Source organism: Cebidichthys violaceus, unplaced genomic scaffold (genome assembly GCF_023349555.1).
Source record: "Cebidichthys violaceus isolate CVI_PGR_0920_01 unplaced genomic scaffold, fCebVio1.0.p SCAF_17, whole genome shotgun sequence".
NCBI lineage: Eukaryota > Metazoa > Chordata > Actinopteri > Perciformes > Stichaeidae > Cebidichthys > Cebidichthys violaceus.
In genome coordinates, this window is record NW_027176340.1 from 5,903,568 (window position 1) to 5,923,258 (window position 19,691).

Sequence of the window (19,691 nt, forward strand, 5' to 3'; positions counted from 1 at the left end):
AAGCATATTGTTTCAAATACACAACAATAAACCTATGAATCTCTTTTGTCCCGTTATGATCAAGCATACTTATTTTTAAAGATGACGATTTAAAATCACAGGTGCTGTATTTCAACCACTTGATGTACATGATGCAGGTTTGTTTGTCCTTAGCAATAGAGAAACACTGGGTCATCCTCTGTTGCCTTTAATTACTGTAATATTACTTCATTTTTTATCCTTACTTGCACTAAGTGTGTCTATAGTACCACAGCAATGCATTTATTTATTTGTATTCATCTAAATTTAAGGACTATAATCCAGGATAATAATCCCATTGAGATTTTGAATCTCTTTTACAACAGGGTCCTGGCCATAAATGAAGTAAGCCTCATGTTGGCTCAACCTGTTGGTGAGAATATCCAGAGGTACAGAGTTTATTACCAGTTTGAAGCTTGTTTTGTTATAAATTAAACATTATATACAAGTACAGCTGAAACGATTAGTTGAGCAATCAGTTAACCAATTGACAGAAAATGATCTTGAATCGTTTAATCGTCATTTCTCATGCAAATATTTTAGTAGATCTAGCTTTCCAAATGTGAGGATTTCCTTTTAATAAATGTAATAATTTTAGTTTGTAATCAATCATTTTGTGAAGTCCCCACTTTGGGCTCTGAGAACTTGTGATTGGTCATTTATTAATTTTTACAAACCAAATGATCAATCAGTAAATAAAAAGCCATCCAACATATTTTATATTAATGTATTAGTCATAATAATCTAATTATATAATATACAGTAACAGTCACAGGGGGCATTTTCCTGCATTGAATACTTAAGTACATTCTCCTGGTTACACCTTTACTTAAGTAGCATTTTCAATGCAGTATTTCAACATGGTATAAGTACTATTAGCTATTAATACTTCCTCCACCACTGGCACGTTTGAACTGAGGGCTTGATGCACTGCGTTGAAAAGAGTGAGGAGGTAATTGTTGCAGCCGTGTGTGTGTATGTGATGATGACGGTTGTAAAAGGGAGTTTTCAGAACACAACATCTTTTGGAGCTTTGTAGCAATGCATCAAAGCAATGGAGAGATTTACTGCTGCAGCTTGCTACTTAAACCCTCTTACAATGAAATCAGCATTTGTTAAAAAAAATCCATAATGTTGCAGCTGATGTTATTCCCTTCAGTCTGACAAAACCACTGGGCTCAGTTTAGCCTCTTCCGTTGGGATCGTGTGCCGTTAAATAACCAGAGTGGGCGTGCTTGCATTTAATCCCATAATAACCAGCACCACTCCCTCTTATAGTTTCCCACACCGTCCATTAATCAATACAGTAATAGTGCTGACTGTCTCAGTGACGAGGGCTATAACAGGAAAAATGACCCTCCCTATATGCTGCTCCCTGCTTGCTTTCTAAAATAAGATCTCTCCTTGAAGTGTGGTTCAGACTGCTAATGAGCACTCGTGTAGGGATGCCAGTGTCATGGACGAAGTGGCAGATAATCTTTAGAGCCAGCACTAATGTTCTCCTTCTTCTCTCCATCCATTTCTTCTTCTTCTCCTCTCTTTCCTTTTCTTCTGTCCTTTGTTCTGTCTGAAGGCATTCTTGTCTGGCTCCCTGCCCGAGCTGCTATTAAGATGTTTTCAGCATTTTCTCGACATCCCACACCATTCCTTTCTTTTGTCTCCTTTTCTTCTGCTCTGCAGAATCCCTCTGGTATTTATATATCGAGTCGAAGCTGCCCCGGCACATGGAGAGCAGACAGGGGTAACAATATGTTATTGGATGTCAGAAATCAACCTGCTGATCAGGTTTTAGATATTTATTCAGGAAACTGAATCAGTGAACTGTGTGTGGGAGCAATTTCTGACAAACTCCCCATTGCGTGCTCGCTCAGGCCAAGATGCTCCAAAGAGATACAGGAATGAACTTTCCCACATGCTTGGAAACACAAACAGACTTGACAACATTATTTATGTTTCAATTTGCTATTTTTATACATGTTCCATTACCAAAGATAAGTGATAACAAGTTTCCAACTTCATTTATATTTTTCCATCTTTTCCATCACTACAGATAAGTGTTAACAGATCCCCTGACTTGTCATTTAACACCATCAGGAAGTCAAACTTCAAATGTTTTGAAAAATGTAAGACCAATTTATTCCCATCAGCCTTAGCTGTGCTTTGTGTTTAGTGCCAATTAGCAAATGTAAGCATGCTGACATGCAAAAATAAGATGGTAAACCTGGTACCAGCTAAATTTTAGCATTGTCATTGTGTGCATGTTAGCATGCAGCGTTTAGCTCGAAGTACAGCCTTGCATAGCTGCTAGCATGGCTGTAGACTCTATAGTCTTGTTATCAGAATATATCCTGTGGCATTAGAAGTAATGCTAAGTACACAGGAGACTTCAGCCAACAAATAGGTATAGCGTATAATAAAAAGTGCATTAGCTGCAGTCTAATACAACTGTCCTGCACTGTGGATGGAGCTTGTGGTGCTGTTGAACTGTATTTCACTTTGCAGAGAGATGCTCCTGTGATTGAGCCTTTTCTCATTGATATAAATAGGATGAACAAAATATGAAAACACAGAAAAAAATTCAGCAGCAGCACAAACTGCAGCCTCCAAAATAACCAAAGAGTTGAACCACTTACTGCAGGACTGTTGCATTAGACTGCATTCTTTTTACCTTGGTGTACCTAATAAAGAGGTAGCAGAGTGTATAGCGAAAGCTCATCAGTGCTTTTTTTTTTTTTTAAATACCACATAGGGGCAGCAGGGGGCAGAGAGTGTTTGACACCAGTAGCTGGTTCATGGTGCCAAAAGGATCACATGAGAGGAACACAACCTCTTCCTTGCAGTAAACTGGTGTGTTGTTGACATTGATGGTAGTGCCCTGAGACACTAATGTTAGGTCAGTTTTAATCCTCCTCAATGTGCAAGTTTTGTTAAGAAGCTTTGCTGCCTCTTTGTTGAGAATCAAAGCTAATTTCTCAGCAGAATCTTCAGGCAATAAAACCACACCAACCAAGTCCATCACATGTTTTAGTCACTGGAGACTGCAAGAAAACAAAACATTTAGAATTGAGAATATTCTTAATAATTGCAATAGCCTGGCAGGGATGTTGGACTGCATTCAATTGTGTACCTAATAAAGTGGCCACTGAGTTGATATTACAGAAAAAGAAAAGCTCCACTTAAACTCTAGGAAAAAAGTAAAAGTGCATTTTCACGTGGTCCTGTAATCAATGTAAAGTCTTTGCGTCCACACTTTCATATTCGGTATCACCTGCAATAAGTCAGATTGGTGGGATGAGTTCAAAAAAGAAATATAAAACTTGGAAACCCATCCTAACTGGGAAGGTGGCGCACCAAAGTATCTCATTTTCTCACGTCATTGGAGTGTGTGTGAGGTTTATTGTGTGGAACAGTTGAGGTGACACACTGACAGCTGCCCACTGGTTGACTTGAGACAAACAGAAATCAGCTGGTTTAATCAGCAGCTGTGGGTAAGAGGACATGACTGAAGCAGGCTGGCCTTATGTTGTGTGTTTGAGCTCCTCGTATGGAAAGTCATTGGAGGTTAAAACACTTATAATTCATATCAGTGAATGAATAAAATCACACAACGTGCTTTGTTGGAGTCCTGCAATTTTCCTGATTATGTCTCATTGCTCTGTCACAGCACCACTCTCCCTTTCCAGAGGAGCTAAAGGTCTGTAATAAAGTTTCGTGGGTCACTGTGCACATTTCGGGCTCCTTTTGTCCCTCCATTGATTGCAGATTGAGTCAGACGCCAGGGCTTTTAAGCTCGGAGTAAAACAAAACGTACGATTCTGGTTTGGCTTTTAACTTTCAAGACTGTACTTCAAGTTTTCCCCTTTTTCTGCTCCTCAGATCTACAAGCACCTGCAGCAACGAGGGACCACAGAAAGAGACACCTTGGAGCGTGTGAACTCCAACGGATAAACCAGGCTGCTGTCTTTTCTCTCTCTCTCTCTCTCTCTCTCTCTCTCTCTCTCTCTCTCTCTCTCTCTCTCTCTCTCTCTCCCTCTATTCAATAGCCTCCAAGTATCTTGACAACCTTGCCTGGTATTTTGGCAGCAGTCCCTTGAGTGTTGATGTCAGCTGAGGGAGGGGAGGGAGGGACAGAGAGAGAGAGAGAGAGAGAGAGAGAGAGAGAGAGAGAGAGAGAGAGAGAGGAGAGAGGGGAGGGGGAGGAGTGAGCGGGCTATTCAAGGCACTTGTCCTCTGTCTCCCTCTGAGCATAGAGGAGGGGGAGGCGCACATGCATTGAGAGAAACACACACACACATAGTGGCAGCCACATTTTCACAGCCTGCTCTTCAGACTGACAGCAGCAAACGGAGTTGAGAGGCAGCACGATAGAGCGAGGGAGGAAGAGAAAGAGGATTGGAAACAAGGGAGGCATCCACAGAGGAGAGGAGGCTACACAGGATTTGCCCCCTTTTTTTCCTCTCTTATCTCTCTGGGAGCCATAAAAGGATTCTCCCCTGTACTCCTCTTGAACTGAACTTGCTCTGCTGCTTCAAGGACCCTGCACCCTGCAATGGCAGCCCCTGTGGGACATGGGAACACCGTCTCCCTCTCATCTTGCTCCTCTAATCGTTGGACTTCCCTCCTCTGGACTCTGTTGACCCTTTCAAGCCAAGTGTGGGGCTTTAATCTGGATACTACTCACACACTGCATAAGTTGGGAGACCGTGGCACCTTTTTTGGTTTCTCTCTAGCACTTCACCAGCAGCTTACCCCCGAGCCTCAGAGCTGGTGAGTTGGGTGAATGCAGCACTGAGCTTTGTGCCCTTTTTACTTTTTGTTGCACCTCACATACTCAGTTTAAATGTGCGTTATCTCATATACCTGCACCTGTTCCTTGTGCTACATGTTCACCATACCATGGATTTTCATTTTCAGGGCAGTTAAAAGGTGACATTTAAGGTTGTGTGGCTGCTGCAGTCATCACTTCAATGCTGCACCAATGCCGTGATTTGCTAAATCATTGTTGCACTCATAACTCTGAACTGGGTGCAGGAGTTTTAGCATGTCAATGTGCGGCATGTGCAGCAAGAGCAGCCCGGGCTCTGAGTAAGTAGACGGTGATTTACAGTAAGTGGAGAGTGGATGAGAGTAGGTTTTTGCTGAATCAGCTGGCAGGCAGTGATTCCGGAGGAAAAAAGGTTTTTGAAGTGATTTCTTCCAGAGCACTTCAGATCTGATGCTGACTTCACTCAAGGGGGGATGAGACACTGACTTGTCCTATAGTGTGTAGGGTGTGTGTGTATATGTGTTCATGGATGAGATGTGTGTTCGCTTGTCTTTGTGACTAAGATGATCTGCTGTTTGCCAACAGCTGTTTTGGTGTGTCTTTCAGTGTGACTGGAACACTCATAAGTCCTATTCCCGTCCTCCAGTAATCATGAATAAATGATATCAGCATTGCTGCTTGTAAATCTTTAGAAATGTTTACTGCATGACGGTTAGCAAGAGATGGCCTTAATTTACCTCTCCTTGAGTGAGAGGTTGTGATTAATATTTCATCTGATGAGGTGCTTGGGTGATCAGTGTTAGGACATAGGTCTGATAGAGGTCTGTACTGTATTTTCCACTACAAATCCAGTTGGCACAGTTATATCCATCCTAAACCTTCCTTAAAGGTTACAACTTCAAAGGTTTTTGTAAAACATTTACTCTGCAACAGAAGACCAACAGGAGTACAGAAATGTGATGCATGAATATAGTGGTAGCGTTCAGATCCTGTACTCAAGTAAAGGAAGTAAAAGTAAAGTAAATGCAGTAGTACTACAGTGTAAAAATACTCAATTACAAGTCAATTAAAATCCTACTTAGAAAGTAAAGGTAAAGAGACAGTATGTGTGTGTTATACTGTACAATATTTACTATTATAGTATAGACAGATAATGCAATTGGTTGTGGTAGAACTACTTGTCATGTCAATACACTTTTGGTTAGTTTAATCTATGGCTCATCATATTTTATAAAGTCATCATGCAGTAGCCGGCGTTATCTTTATGCAAAGTAAATAAAAAGTACAATGTTCCCCCCTGAAATGTAGAGTTGTTGAAGTAAAAAGTTGTATAAAATGGAAATACTTGAGTAAAGAACAAGTAGCACAAACCGAATACTACACTTAATCATATACCAGGTCCCTGTTTTGGAGCTCTATATATATTTAACCGTTGGCTCCTCAGTTTACTCGTGCTGGAGTCACCCTGTCGCCTGGTAAGACCAGGGCATTCATGCAGACACATAGACCGTCAGAGCGAGAGTCGTGTCACCCCTCTGAAACCTGCTCACTGTCCAGCAGCATTCCTGGAACTTATTTTAAAAACTGACTATGAGCGTAAAGTATTGTATCGCTTACTACTGTGGCCCGTGTCAAACTGCAACAGAGGACGGGCTCCTGAGAAAATGCGAATGCTGCACCAGTGCAGTTAGTGCCAGGAGGGGACAGTCAGTAAACTAACCTGATGTGCTGATGTGATGCACCTACTGGAATAGAGAGGGATGAATAATGCTGTTGCCAGTATGCTGTGACATCACATCTACTGTCTGCATAGATGACTTTATAATGATTACATCTACTGTGTCTTTATGACTTGCAGGGCTGTAGTCATGATTTCAGAAATTCTGAGGTCATAATAAAAAGTTTTCCCAACATGAAGGTTTTTGTTGTGTGAAAACCTCAAAACCTCCAAAGACGTCAGCTTTTCATGAGCTAATAAAAGTAGTCATGTTTTCAGCTTTGTGACATGCATTTTTTCAGATAATTTGACGTCCTTTTAAGTGGTTTAGAGTAAGAGGTAGAACTTTCTTATTACCTCTTCTTGTTTAGAGAAGTAGTAGTGGGGGAAAGGGGATGTTCAGCAGTAGTTAATAAAAGTCAACAGTGTGTGCCACATAGAAGTGGTGTACATCATCAGAAAACTAGGAACCTGAAGATTAATTTGAGATGCAGCTCAGTACGGTGTGTCAAGTTGATATAGCAATAAATCAGAAATAGAAATGTATCTGTATTCTTGAATGAATGAATTAAAAATACATTCTAAACGTGTGAAAGGGCTAAGAACATGATGATATAATTATGTGATAGCCATTCCCATGCTCTATTATGTCTCATAAGATGTTGCATCAATTTTTGGGTTACAAAATGTAACCATTGTTGACCACTCAAGAATTGATCAAAATGATCAAAAATGCCTATAAAATACAACATTAAGGAGCAACATTAGCATTCATTTGGAGTCATGTTACCGTCCACCAAGTCCAATATTCACCCTCCTTTAGCGAGCTCTATTTAAACATCTGGCCCTTTAGCTGCTAAATGCTCCACTGTGTTCTCCAGCTAGCTAGTAGCTAGCTACTTGTTTCTGTCTGTCTGCTGAGTGGTGACGGTGAGAATGAACCAAAACAGCTAAGCTAGCTAAACAGTGAGCTGAAACTCGCTGTAAAACCTCTATAAAGTCGAAGGAAGATTCAAAGTATCTGTACTGTAGGTTCTTCAATACAAGCAACCTCTACACAGTACATCGTTTTAACTTTGTCATTTGATACACTGTAATTATAAAGATAGTTTATAACTACTTTACGTTTTTATCTGCACGACCAGTGTCCAGCATTCATGTGTTTCTTTTGGTAAAAAAGACACAAAAATTAAGATAATGAGTTAAAAAAAATAATCAAATCAGACTATTTAATATCCATCAATGTATAGTGTAATTTTGCTGGCTCCTCAAACCTGCAAATTCACAGAAAAGATTCAATAATCATAAGTCCTCACTAGTACATCCCCGATGATTTCACCAGCACGTTGGGACTGTACGAGTTCAAAACACTCTGACTTGATGTTATTGCACCTTCAATTAGATAAATGTATTATTCAGAAAGCAACAGAGCAATTTACTTTCCTGTCTGAATAGTGCATTAGCTTTATAATAGTGCCCTCTCTGTGTTATTGCAGTTGAGATCTGGGAGTTTGGTTTCCAAGGTGCTCCCATCATTTCTGCTCTTCTGATATTCTGTTTTAAAACAATTTGCCTCCAACTTACTGTAATTAGATGCCATTGACTCATTTTCTCTTTATGTTCTGAAGGTTTGGGTTACTGTCCTCTGAGGCCACACTGTGTCGTCCTCATTGTGTGTCATGCTGCTAGATTCAATGGTGAAAATGATATTACTGCTTTGATGCTCTGTTTGGTGCTTACTCATGGCTGTATCACACGACCCGAAACGTTAAAGTGCTAAATAGAAATCAGCTTAGTCATACTGTCACACTTTTAGAGTTTCTCCCTCTCTGGTTTTAGAGTCGCACAGATTTTTGGAGTTTGTTTCCTTAAGCATCAGAGGAGTTTTTTGTATTTCTTCAAAGGCAAGATCATACAATGTCGGGGCACAGACATTCAGCTTCTACTGCTGGAAGGTTTATGGAATGAATGTCTTTTTGTTCAGTTTTACAGTTTCTTTTCAGTAGAGACATATCTCTGCCGCCAAACCCCTCAGCTCCTATTCAGTATGGCAGCTAAGGTCAACCCCATGTGACACAATGATCTCATATTGACCAATGTGCTGCAGTGAGATCCTGTTCAGGGACGTGCACATGGAAGGAAGTTAAAGTGTGCCATAAGAGCCTCCTCTAAACTTTCTGTACGATCTCTACTGATTGTTGTTGTTGTCCTGAAGGCCTCAATCTGAGTTAATGGGGCTTCTTCTCCCGCTGCTGATGCCAGACAGAGGATGAGATGGGTGGGTATTTCAGTCTGAGTTATGTGTACGTCTGCTATTTATACGGCAATGAGATGTGCTTCCGCTAATAGTTCACTGCCTGGTGAAGACAAGAAGCCCCCTGAGCTTTATCCCACCACTGTCAATCTCCCTGAAATCAGCTATATGTTTTCATAGTAATTCTGCCAAACAGAATATTACATTACATTACAGTCATTTAGCAGACGCTTTTATCCAAAGCGACTTACAATAAGTGCATTCAACATTGGTAATCAAAAGAACTACTAGTCACCAGAAGTCATAAGTACATTTCCTTTTCCAAACAAACATCTAAGAGCATGAAGCAGAGCATAACTCATATAACATGTAACATATCTAACATAAAATACATCCAAGTCTATTATATCGTACGCAAACATACATTTTAAGAATATATAAAAGAATAGATTGTAAAGGCTAAACAGCATTTAACACCCTAACGTTTAGCAGGTCAAATGTTAGCGTATGAGTAAGCTAATTGGCACTAAAAACAAAGTACAGGTGAGGCTGACAGGAACGTCAGTGGTTTTGAATGTCTTTTGATGATGACACTTGATGAAAGGTCAAGGGATCACTGGTTATTACGATTCATCCTGAGGGAATCCTTCCGATAGTTGCCGACACATGTCACTCAAAATCACAAAATGTCATCTTCCAGGTGGTGCTAGATTGAAAGTCATTGGATCACCAAAGTCCTTAAGATTCTTCCTCTGAGATAGATCAGTCGGCACCAATGTGGTGGACCAACATACTGTCCCTCGGTGCCGTTCCTAGAGCCACGCTGCCCACATGGCTAATAAAAACACAATGCCGCACTGCTATATCATATTCAGGATCAGCTGATTCTACATACTGCAAGCTTTTAATGTCACACACATCAATATACTTATAACAACCCCATGACAACATGATATAGCATATAGCGTTCTGAATATATAGATGCTTAGCTCACTGCCAACGACTTGTAAATCATACTGTTCCCAACATGTATGCTAGACAGCATCGAGACCTACAGTTTCTTGTCATTCCCTTTCATTGATCTCTGCCTCTTGATTTAGTGTAAAGGTTTTTCTCTTTCTTTTAGAGGGCTTTGACAAAGATGGGGGAAGGCAGTTCTGATGTAGGTCACAAATCATCTGTGATGGATCTCTATCTGGCCTTGACAGACATCTATTGTGTTCAGTCTGACCCAGTTGTCGGCCTTCCTTTTGTGTTATGTTTTTAATTGAAACAGTAATTTCCTTTTCCTGGACTTCATTGGCAAACTAATTAACAATGTCTTTTCCCTGAAACATGTCAGTTTGTTGTCGGGTGCAGCACAGCCACACATTGACGACATTGTTAGAGTGGGATTGATCAGACTGTCAGGTTGTTGATGTCAGTAGAAGTAGAGTTGACTGTGTTGCATTGCCGTCAGGAGGAAAGTAGAAAGTCTCAGGTTGCAGCGAGGTTCATGTTTACCATGGAGCTGCTTTGGTGCCTTTCTGAGGAGAGTCTCAGGGCCAGCGGGGCCTCAGGTAGCCGATATAATCCCAGACATATAGTCTGCAGCTCTGTTTCTCTGGCTGAGTAAGAATCTAAAACAGAGCTTTCTGAAGTTGAGCAAATCCTCTTATTGAACTGGAGGCTTAAGAAAACAGTGGAGTGGAGTGTGGAAGTGATTTTTGGATGACCTTCTAAAGGTTGCAGAGATTGCAAGAGTCAGTTAGGCTGCAGCAGATAAGAAACTCAGCACTGTGCAGGTTTAAGTCAGTAGAAGGCAACATTTATTTGTATTATGGTTTGACATTTTGGAAAAAGCACACATTTGTTTTCTTGTGGAGTGTTAGATGAGATAATCGCTTGATCTCCTCTTGAACTCTCAGCAAAGCAAAAAACTAAACTTTAAGTATTTATGGTTGCTTACTTTTATTTTTCTGTTGAAATACATTTGGTTTTTGCCTCCATGAGTCAAACACAATGCCCTCTGTACCTTCCAGTACCGTTTCTTTTGTTTAACCCACGTATATACATGTGTGTAAATGGGGCCCAGCATAACTGCCTCACACATTCATAACACAATAAAGAATTTCTGGGGGCTAATTTGCATTAAAATGGCCAAATAAAAGCTGCTTTTTCAGCCTCAGCTTAAGAGTTGAGAATGCACCCCCTTTTCCCTCCCTAATTCAATTCAAGATTTTTCTCTTGCTCCCTTGCTCTCTTGTTGCTAAATCTTCTGGCCATTCATGTGAAAACCTCGTAAATGTAGGAACCCGCGGTGTTGCAGTGCTTATTCATTTGAGAGATCAGAAGGAGCAAAGGGTATATAACATGGGCTTTGCAGTCGAGCATGCACACACACACACACACACACCTACACTTCCACACACACACACACACACACACACACACACACACACACACACACACACACATACGATTAATGCTCTTTACTAGCTCCCACTTACTCTCTGTCCATTTAACATTCTCCCATTCCTCCACGCTGGGCCGCCTGGACAAAAGCTCGGTGGGAAGCAGCGCTGCCTGGCCGAGAGCTTTCACGAATATTACCCTGCGGACCACGTGCTCACTGGGAGCAGAGCGACGATCTGCAGAGTCAGGAAGGAAACATGCAACTTAGATCGGATGGAGGTGCACAAAAAATGTTGGCAGTGTAGTGAGAATAGAAGCTGATTCTGCATCTGCACTTTAGAGATAGTTGGCAGATAAAGTCCTGAGAAGGTTTCTGGTATTTTGTTGCATTATAGAACACATTATTATTACTATTATTATTGTTATTATTATTATCATCTTTGATGTTAATTACTCATGTTTGACTTTGCTGTTAGGTTTGCTTTCCATATTCATAGCCAACTCAAGCATTGCCTGAGTTGGCTATGAATATGGTATGATCTGTATGTGGGGGAGGGGTTGAGGGTCTGATGGGGACGGGAGGTGCAGGGATGAATAAATCAAGGAAACCATCCTTTTGATTAAATATGTGTGTGTGTACGCGTGTGTTCACACTTATGTGTGTGTGTCCATTCAGGTTGACTCTGGTAAAGACGCAGTTTAATCAATCAGCTGATGGCGGCTCTACTGGGAACTGATACAGAGCTGTGATCTGAAAGAAGCCGTGACAAGCAGACAGGAAGAGGAAACTGATATAGATGTGGCTTTTTGTTTGAATTTATTAAAAGGGATTTGCTGATTGATTGCACAGAAAAGTCTTTGGGTGAAAACGATCTAATTACTTTAACGTTGAAAGAAGTCTTTATGTAGATGCCCTTTGCGTTATCACAGCCGCTGCTTATCTTTTTTAATTTCCTCATACATTTATGGGTAAAGTGCTCCGCTAATGTTAGCATGTGTTATCATTGTTGGTATCTTGTATCGGGTTCAAGTGAATTCATGACTTTTGTTTAAGATGCACAAGATCTTTGTAGATTCAGACTCAACCCACTTATGTGTGTGGAGATGTACACGCCACTAAATTAAAACAAGCCGCACCACACAAACTAGTTCTTCAGTATAGATTAGTTTTATTAAAAATGTACTTGCTGCAACCGCCAGATGTATCTGTTGCACAGCGAACTTTAACTGAACTGACACAACGTGAGCTTGCTAAAGTGAATGTAAAAGCTAATATGAAATATGATCTGACAAACTGATGTTAACCAATATTGCGAACTGAGAGGATTTTAAATTGCATTACACAAAAATAAAACAATAAACTTCAAATTATAAAACATTAAGATGATACGATTAAATGCTAAACGCTGGTCACACTAAATTACACCATTGGTTGAATTAGCATACTTTTTATTTTACACAACACTTAATCTGAAACACATATTTCTCCATGTAGGAACATATAAATACAACAAAATAATACTTAAAGGGTTTGATTCCTTCTCTTAACTCTATTTCATGTCTATGTGTCCTTTTCTCTCTCTCTGCATCTGAGTCTTGCATTATTACACAACCACACACATTGTGAGCATGATTAGTTTCCTCCAGGACAACACATGCAGGTCAGACGTGACCTGGAAACTAAACTGACCCCAGGTGTGACTTATTGAACGTGTTTGTCTGTTTGTGTGATAGACCTGTCCAGGGTGTGCCTCTGCTTTTCACTGATTGCATGCTGTTTGTCCCAGCCCTCCCAATAAGATGGATGGTCAGTAAAGAAAAGAAAGAGCAATTAAAATAGAATCAAAGTATCAGAACCAGATCTAGATAGACAGATCAATAGATGGACGAGTGGATTAGAGGACGAGAAGAAAAGGAGGAGATAAAAAGGAACAGGGGAGGGATGGTGTAAAGGTTATGTCCTCTTTACACTTTAGACCTAAGGACCAATCATTACCCCGTCTATGCCTGGAAATGTTCCCTTATTGATCAGTAGTGGAGCAGGTGGTAAGCTTAGGGGTTGTCAAAGATGCATGTGGAGTGAGGATGAGGTTACCATTGTCCTCTGAAGGCATAGTGATTGTACCATTCTGCTTCCTGAAATATACTTTCAGTGGATAGAAGTTCCTGTGTTTTTTGTTTGTTTTAAACTGCGATAAACTACCCTTGCGATTGTCCTTGGACAAATCGTTTAAGCAGGAAGTTGAGTCACGTCCGTGGGCAGTGAACCACAATATCCCAAAGGTTTTTTTTTTTACATGGCCTGGCAGCTGTTTCTGTCTCTCTTTTTGCCCTTTATTGTGCATTACCCAACCCCTTTTCCTCCCCTGCCCTGAGTGGGAGAGGGAGTTGAGATGTTCAAAAACATGATGATTCACAGCTCGGTCACCTCATTCCCAGCTGTCATTTTCTCATCAGCAACAGTCAGGTGTGAAAGCGGGCATTTTCTGAAACAGCTTTGTTTTATGAGACTGATTGTCACAGCCGACATTGTTGGACAGGCTGCAGTCCGTGTGCTGATCCATAGTTTACACAGTTGGTGCACAGCCTTCTGTTGTCTGGTGTGTATCCGCACATGTGCGTACGTGTGTGTGAGTTTATGAAGAAATATTTAGGTCCGTATGAACGCTCATGCCTCGGTTAAAGTCTGCATGCTTGCACATGTTTTCCTTTGCATGTATATAGCATGTGTGTGTGTGTGTGTGTGTGTGTGTGTGTGTGTGTGTGTGTGTGTGTGTTTGTGTATTCAGGTCAGAGGTCACAGTCTTGCCTGAGGCTAACAGAAGGCCTAAAGAGCCCCTGGCCCCCATGCTGATCCTGTAGAGCCACTGTCTAAACAGCGACAGCCTCTCGCTGCTCTCTGACGGACAGATTTCAAAGTGCGTGAGCAGCCAGATTAGGAGGGATCAACAGAAATGGTCCTGAACCTAAATATTAGAAATGTTTAGGGTGTATTTGATTCAACATTTTTGCAAACCGTATTAGCCTTCAAGGGCCCACGCCTGGAAAATTCCAGGGAAGGGTTGGGTTTCAAAAAAAAAGTTTGTATTCATTGTTAAATGTTTCAGTTGCTTCTTAAATTTAAGTGTGAAAAAGCTTCTGCCCCCTTAAGCACATTGTTGGAATGATGTGCAGTCACATTGAGGCCCTTTACAAATCAAGCTTGTGTGGTCATCACATTAATGTCTAACATTGCCTCCCAGTCTTTTATCTCTCTCACACATCTCTCCTTTTTCAGTGAAAGCCCTCTCTTTTCATAAACATACAAAACAGGATTTCAGGAATTCTCTCTTTTTTACAAATGACCTAATTTCTGTGTCTTGTTTGACTGCGTATTGGTGTGTTTACATGCTGCTTTTGCTGGGTGTTTTCAGTAACAAAGAAAAGGCAGCCTTATTTTCTGCTTAACGTCAGAGGACTTTGGAGTATAAAAATGTATTTTGAAAAGGATTTTAGCGACACAAGAGTTGAGGAATTTGGTAACCCGTCAAGGAGCATGCATCCTGCAATAACACACATGCAAATTGAATACATGAGATTTTTAACAGCTGCAAGTGCACGGGCATGAGCAAAAGGCTGAACATTGCTGGACATAATCATGTTTTAAGGTCATATATTAAAAACGGATGGATCAACATTCTTGGGCGTAGCTGTTTGTCCTTTGGCACTGTTTCTTTCTTGATATTTAGAGAAAGGATGTTGCTCTGAATATTGGTTACATGTGTGATGTATTGTTGTCCAGTCCGTCTCCCACTCTCAATCTGCCTGTATGGGAAGCTGAACGCAGGGATGTGACTCCTGAGAGAGGGGGAGGAGTGAAGGAGGATGGGTGGATGGGGTGTAGATGGGGGAGGGGTGGACAGGATCGTGGAGAGTGTCGGGGTCACTGCACATGCTCCCCTCAATGAACACATGGGTCCGAGTGTAGTGTAATGAGAGTCCTGGGTGTGACTGTCTTGTGTCTGTGATGATTAGCTGGAAAAAAAAAACAGGATGATTTCTTCGACAGTGGAGAATGGGGGTTATAAATCAGTATGTTATTGTTTGCTAATTGTGGCGTGGCTCCGTGGACAATAATGTCATCAGCCTCAGTGCCAATTAGCAAATGTTAGCATGCATACCAATTTCACATCAGCATCCTAGCGGTATCATCGCGAGCATATTTGCATGAAGATGTTAGCATTTAGCTCAAAGCACCGCTGTGTAGGCGGTGCTGTGAAAACTAAAAACCGCTATCATGGTTGTTTGTTATACTCACGTGGCGCGTGGCAACGTGGCACGGGCATTTTCAAAGACGCACAAAGGCGCTTATGCTCAACGCGCTGGTTGTTGCAGTATGCGCTGAAACACTCGCAGGCTTTCAAACAAAACACACTGTGAAGAAGCAAGAAGGAAACAAGTGTTAGGGCATAAAACAACCTCCTCAATGTCGAGGAGGAATTGTAATTCACTGTAAACTCCTATCTCTCATGGAAATACTCAATCGCCTTTATACAAGTCCTGTACTGACAAAGTCAAGTATTATAATGAAACAAAGGTAGAATATCCTGCAAAGAGATTGATTTGGGTGTCAAAATATTTACTCAATGTAGATTTTTTAGATGTCCAGTTTCGTGCCTGACGCGAAACCAGGCTTCACTGTGTCAAGCATAAACCAAGCATTATTAGCCTTGTTTTAATCTGTTTGTCAGGGTGCAGGCAGTACCCAGGTGCTTTATCTAATCTGTGTATACAACCTGCCAATGTAACTAACACACACACACACACACACACACACACACACACACACACACACACACACACACACACACACACACACACACACACCTTATCAAATGTGGGGTTACTCAAAGATGAGCTTGGCCTTGGAGAGTATGATAAAGACTGTCTGACTCAATCCTGAACAATGAAGTGAGCTAAGCAGCGGGTAAAGGGCAAACCAATTAAAGCATTACTCTGTCATGACTTTTTATCTGTGTCAAATTTGGGACATGTGTGCCTGTCTGTATGCTGGGGATTATTCAGCTCTGACTAACTCAATCACTGAACTTCCTACAAACAGATTCACACTTACAAATGTTCAGGGCTGTGTCAATTTGTTGAGGACACCCAGACAACATGTCCTTGTTTTCTTGTTTCTTGTTAACTATTTTTAAATGATAAATTACATTTTTCAAACAAAGATGCTTTTCGTTTTAGGGAAAGATGAAGGGAATGACGGACTAAATAATTAAATAAATAATAAGTGCCGCAACCAATGATTATTTATAAAATGTTAATTGTTTGACCGTAAATGTTAGAAAATAGGGAAACATTTCTACCACAATTTCCATAAGCCCGAGGTGACAAATGTTTTGTTTTGCCCAACCAATAGTCAGAATCAAAAGATATTCAATTAACTCTACCATTGTTATTGCATGAGAGAAATAAAATCAGCACATCCTTATAATGAGAAGCTGGAGCTGGCAATTGTTAAAATGATCAAAATCGAATTTCAAAAGAGTTGCCAATTATTTTTCTGTCGATTGTTAAGTCGATGAAAGATTTTAGCTTTAATCTACATTTCGTTCTCATATTTGAGACTGCGGAGGCCTAGTATTGTGCTAGGAAATATGATCTTATATGACAATGAGGTAGTCGCCATCTGCATTGACTGAAGTTAGATAAACATGAACAGGGACAGATGTTTCTGTCTCTCAGCCACATTTCAAAGTTGTGTGTATGGTGTGACTGGTTACATTTCGTTTCATCGCTGAAGTGCTACCCTGAGTCTTCCACTTAGCACTTATTGTTTTCATACTAGCTTGTTGCACTTATTGTATTCGTATTACTTATAGCACTAACTGTTTTTCTTGTTTCTGTACTTTGGCTCTGAGTTATGCTCTGCTTCATGCTCTTAGATGCTTGTTTGGAAAAGCAAATGTACTTATGACTTCTGGTGACTAGTAGTTCTTTTGATTACCAATGTTGATGCACTTATTGTAAGTCGCTTTGGATAAAAGCGTCTGCTAAATCACTGTAATGTAATGTAATGTAATGTAATCGCTGCATAAACGTTATGTCTTGTGAGATGTTTTCTCCCTGAACAATCCTTTGAATCAGTCTAAGTTGGCTGAATATAATGTTGAGGCACATGGTGCAGGTTGGGAGCCGTCCAACTCTCTCTTGGCGGTATAACAGCTTCACAGACCTCCCACCTTACACCCTGACACCTGCCAGTGTGTCTGCACATGTATGGGGGGTAATGATGGGTACCACCTCAACTCCTCAACATGAACCAGAGCTCCTCAGGAATGTCGAGCTATAAGAGGGATCAGATCTTATCAGTGTTTTTTTTTTTTTTTTTCTCCGCAATATGTTCCTTCCTCTTAAATCCCCTTTTGTTTAACATATGTTTACGTTAGCTTAACACCGTTTGGTCAGGGGTTCGCATGTGGGCCACCAGTGGTGTGTAGCAGGCCTTATTTCACATGAGATGTTTTGGCTTTTGGGTGGCTGTTGTGGGGGGGGGGGGGGGGGGGGGGGGGGGTGTTCATTCATTAAGGTGAAGGGAATCATCCCTGAGGCAACGCACGGCTGCACCTCAACAGAAGCTCTTGTCAGGGAAGAGAGGAAAATAGAAAGTACAGCTGTCTGGCCGTCTGGGTGGTATGAGTTGGTAGTTTTAGTGTCAGTGTGTCATGAAACCCAGGATGAAAGTGAAAACAAAGGTTTTTTCTTACACTGGAAGAAGACGAGATGTTGAGTCAGGGCGATTGCTATTGTCATGGCGTAAAATGAGTAAGACGCTGGGACGTGCCAAACTATCTAAACTGTATCAAGAAACAATCTCAATTGTTATCGAAAAAAAGCATGAAGTGTTGCTGCTGTTACGGCCTGTTGATGAGTGTCTGCGTCTACTTCTCTTGCTTCTCATGCAGCGCTATCAACTTGCTACACTGTATTTATAGTCAAAATACTTCCCAGCCTCAGAGATAACTCTAATTTAAGTGTGTACATAACAAGGTAGATATGAGGGGGGGCTGGTGATGGGATCCTTTCTAACTTCTAGTTTTTACTCCCACGTCATTGTTATAATTGCTGTATATGTAAGCAGCTATTGTTCTGGCACCCAGTTTAAGGTTGATCCCTCTCACTTTTTTTTCCTCCACCTTACAATTTGCTCTTTATTCTGCGATCTCTCTCCTCTGTCTCTGTCTTCCCCCCAGGTCTCGCTTCCATGCATATGCCATGGCTGACAGTGTTGGGTGGAATGTGGCTCAACGTTCCGTTTTTAAATAGCATCCTAGCCTGAATCAGCCGCTCCTAATAAGGCAGAGGGCAGTGACACTGGCCCCAAAATATCATCACCCACCTCACTGAGAATAAAACTTTTCCTTGCTTTGATAGTGAAGGACGGTCTGTGATAAGCTGTCAGTACAAACAATATGCAGTACATGCAGATGCCACAGAGCCGCTTTGAATCAACTTAAAGTCAAGATAACACGTTTTGACTGTCGGTGGTCTCAGCAGGATTTATATAGCTTGAGCTGCAGGTGTTTGTACTTTACAGTAACGGTGGCTTAGGTCAGCTGAGGCTGAAATGTGCCCCCAGTAACATGTGAAATATTAGTGTTAATAATAGCCTTTAATCACTGCAACTACAGCTAACCTATAAGCAGTAGTACTAAAGGTGCTTTTACACTTTGGACCCGGACCAAGCGAAGAAAAATGACACTGTTGCATGTTAGCTTTGGTTTTGGTTCCTTTTTTTTTAGAAACAAACAAGAGGAGCAAACAAGAAGTTATACAGACTGACAGGTTGATTGGACAGTTTTGGCGGTTGTCCTCCTTGTATGTTGAATTGCATAAATAGGTTATAGTGATCCCCTTATACAGATCAATTATAGGATCGCTTCCTGAACAGATTTGCCAATCAGCAGATTGATTTATTAGTGCTTTATTCACGCTGAAATCCCAGAATCATCTCGTTGGTTCGTTTGCTTTCACGCCACAAATGAAAAGCAACAGAGTCCGCTTGAAAGCGGTCTCGGTTCGGTTGTTTGTTACGCACCAGGGTTCGATTCACAGCTTTCACACGGGCCCAAACAAACCGTAGTAACCCGGGAAAACGGACCTGGGTTTGTTTTAACGGAACCAAACGGGTTAGGTGTGAAAGCACCCTGAGACTCACATGAGATGTTTAGTTTCTGTCATGAACCTCATGACGCACACTACTGTGAGATCAGCAATAAGTAATTTATTATATCATATGTATTACAATTGAATGTTCATTGTGATGTCTCTTTAGGATCCTGGTGGGGGCGCCACAGGCAGCGGGGCAGGGCCTGTTGAGGGGCATCCGGCCCGGAGCCTTGTTCAAGTGTCCGATCACACCGGAGGAGTACGACTGTGAGAGGGTGGATATTGATGGAGAAGGTGAGTAAAGTTGAGCTAAAAGAATAAGTAAGCAACAATTCTCATGGCAGCTTCTCAATTGAATATTTGCTTGATTTCTTGTAACT

General features: G+C 41.2%; 1 protein-coding gene across 3 annotated transcripts in view; it reads left to right on the plus strand.

Moving 5' to 3' along the window:
* The first annotated feature begins 4,205 nt into the window (after positions 1-4,205).
* itga7 (integrin, alpha 7) overlaps positions 4,206-19,691 on the plus strand; it is a 33,644-nt gene continuing 18,158 nt past the window's right edge. For all 3 annotated transcript variants that reach the window (XR_011103257.1, XM_068712334.1, XM_068712336.1), the window contains exons 1-2: positions 4,206-4,785; positions 19,478-19,605. Coding sequence is in view for 2 of the 3 variants with exons in the window: in XM_068712334.1 (XP_068568435.1) it covers positions 4,568-4,785; positions 19,478-19,605 (346 nt within the window). In the remaining variant the exon portion in view is untranslated. The remainder of the gene's footprint in view (positions 4,786-19,477; positions 19,606-19,691) is intronic.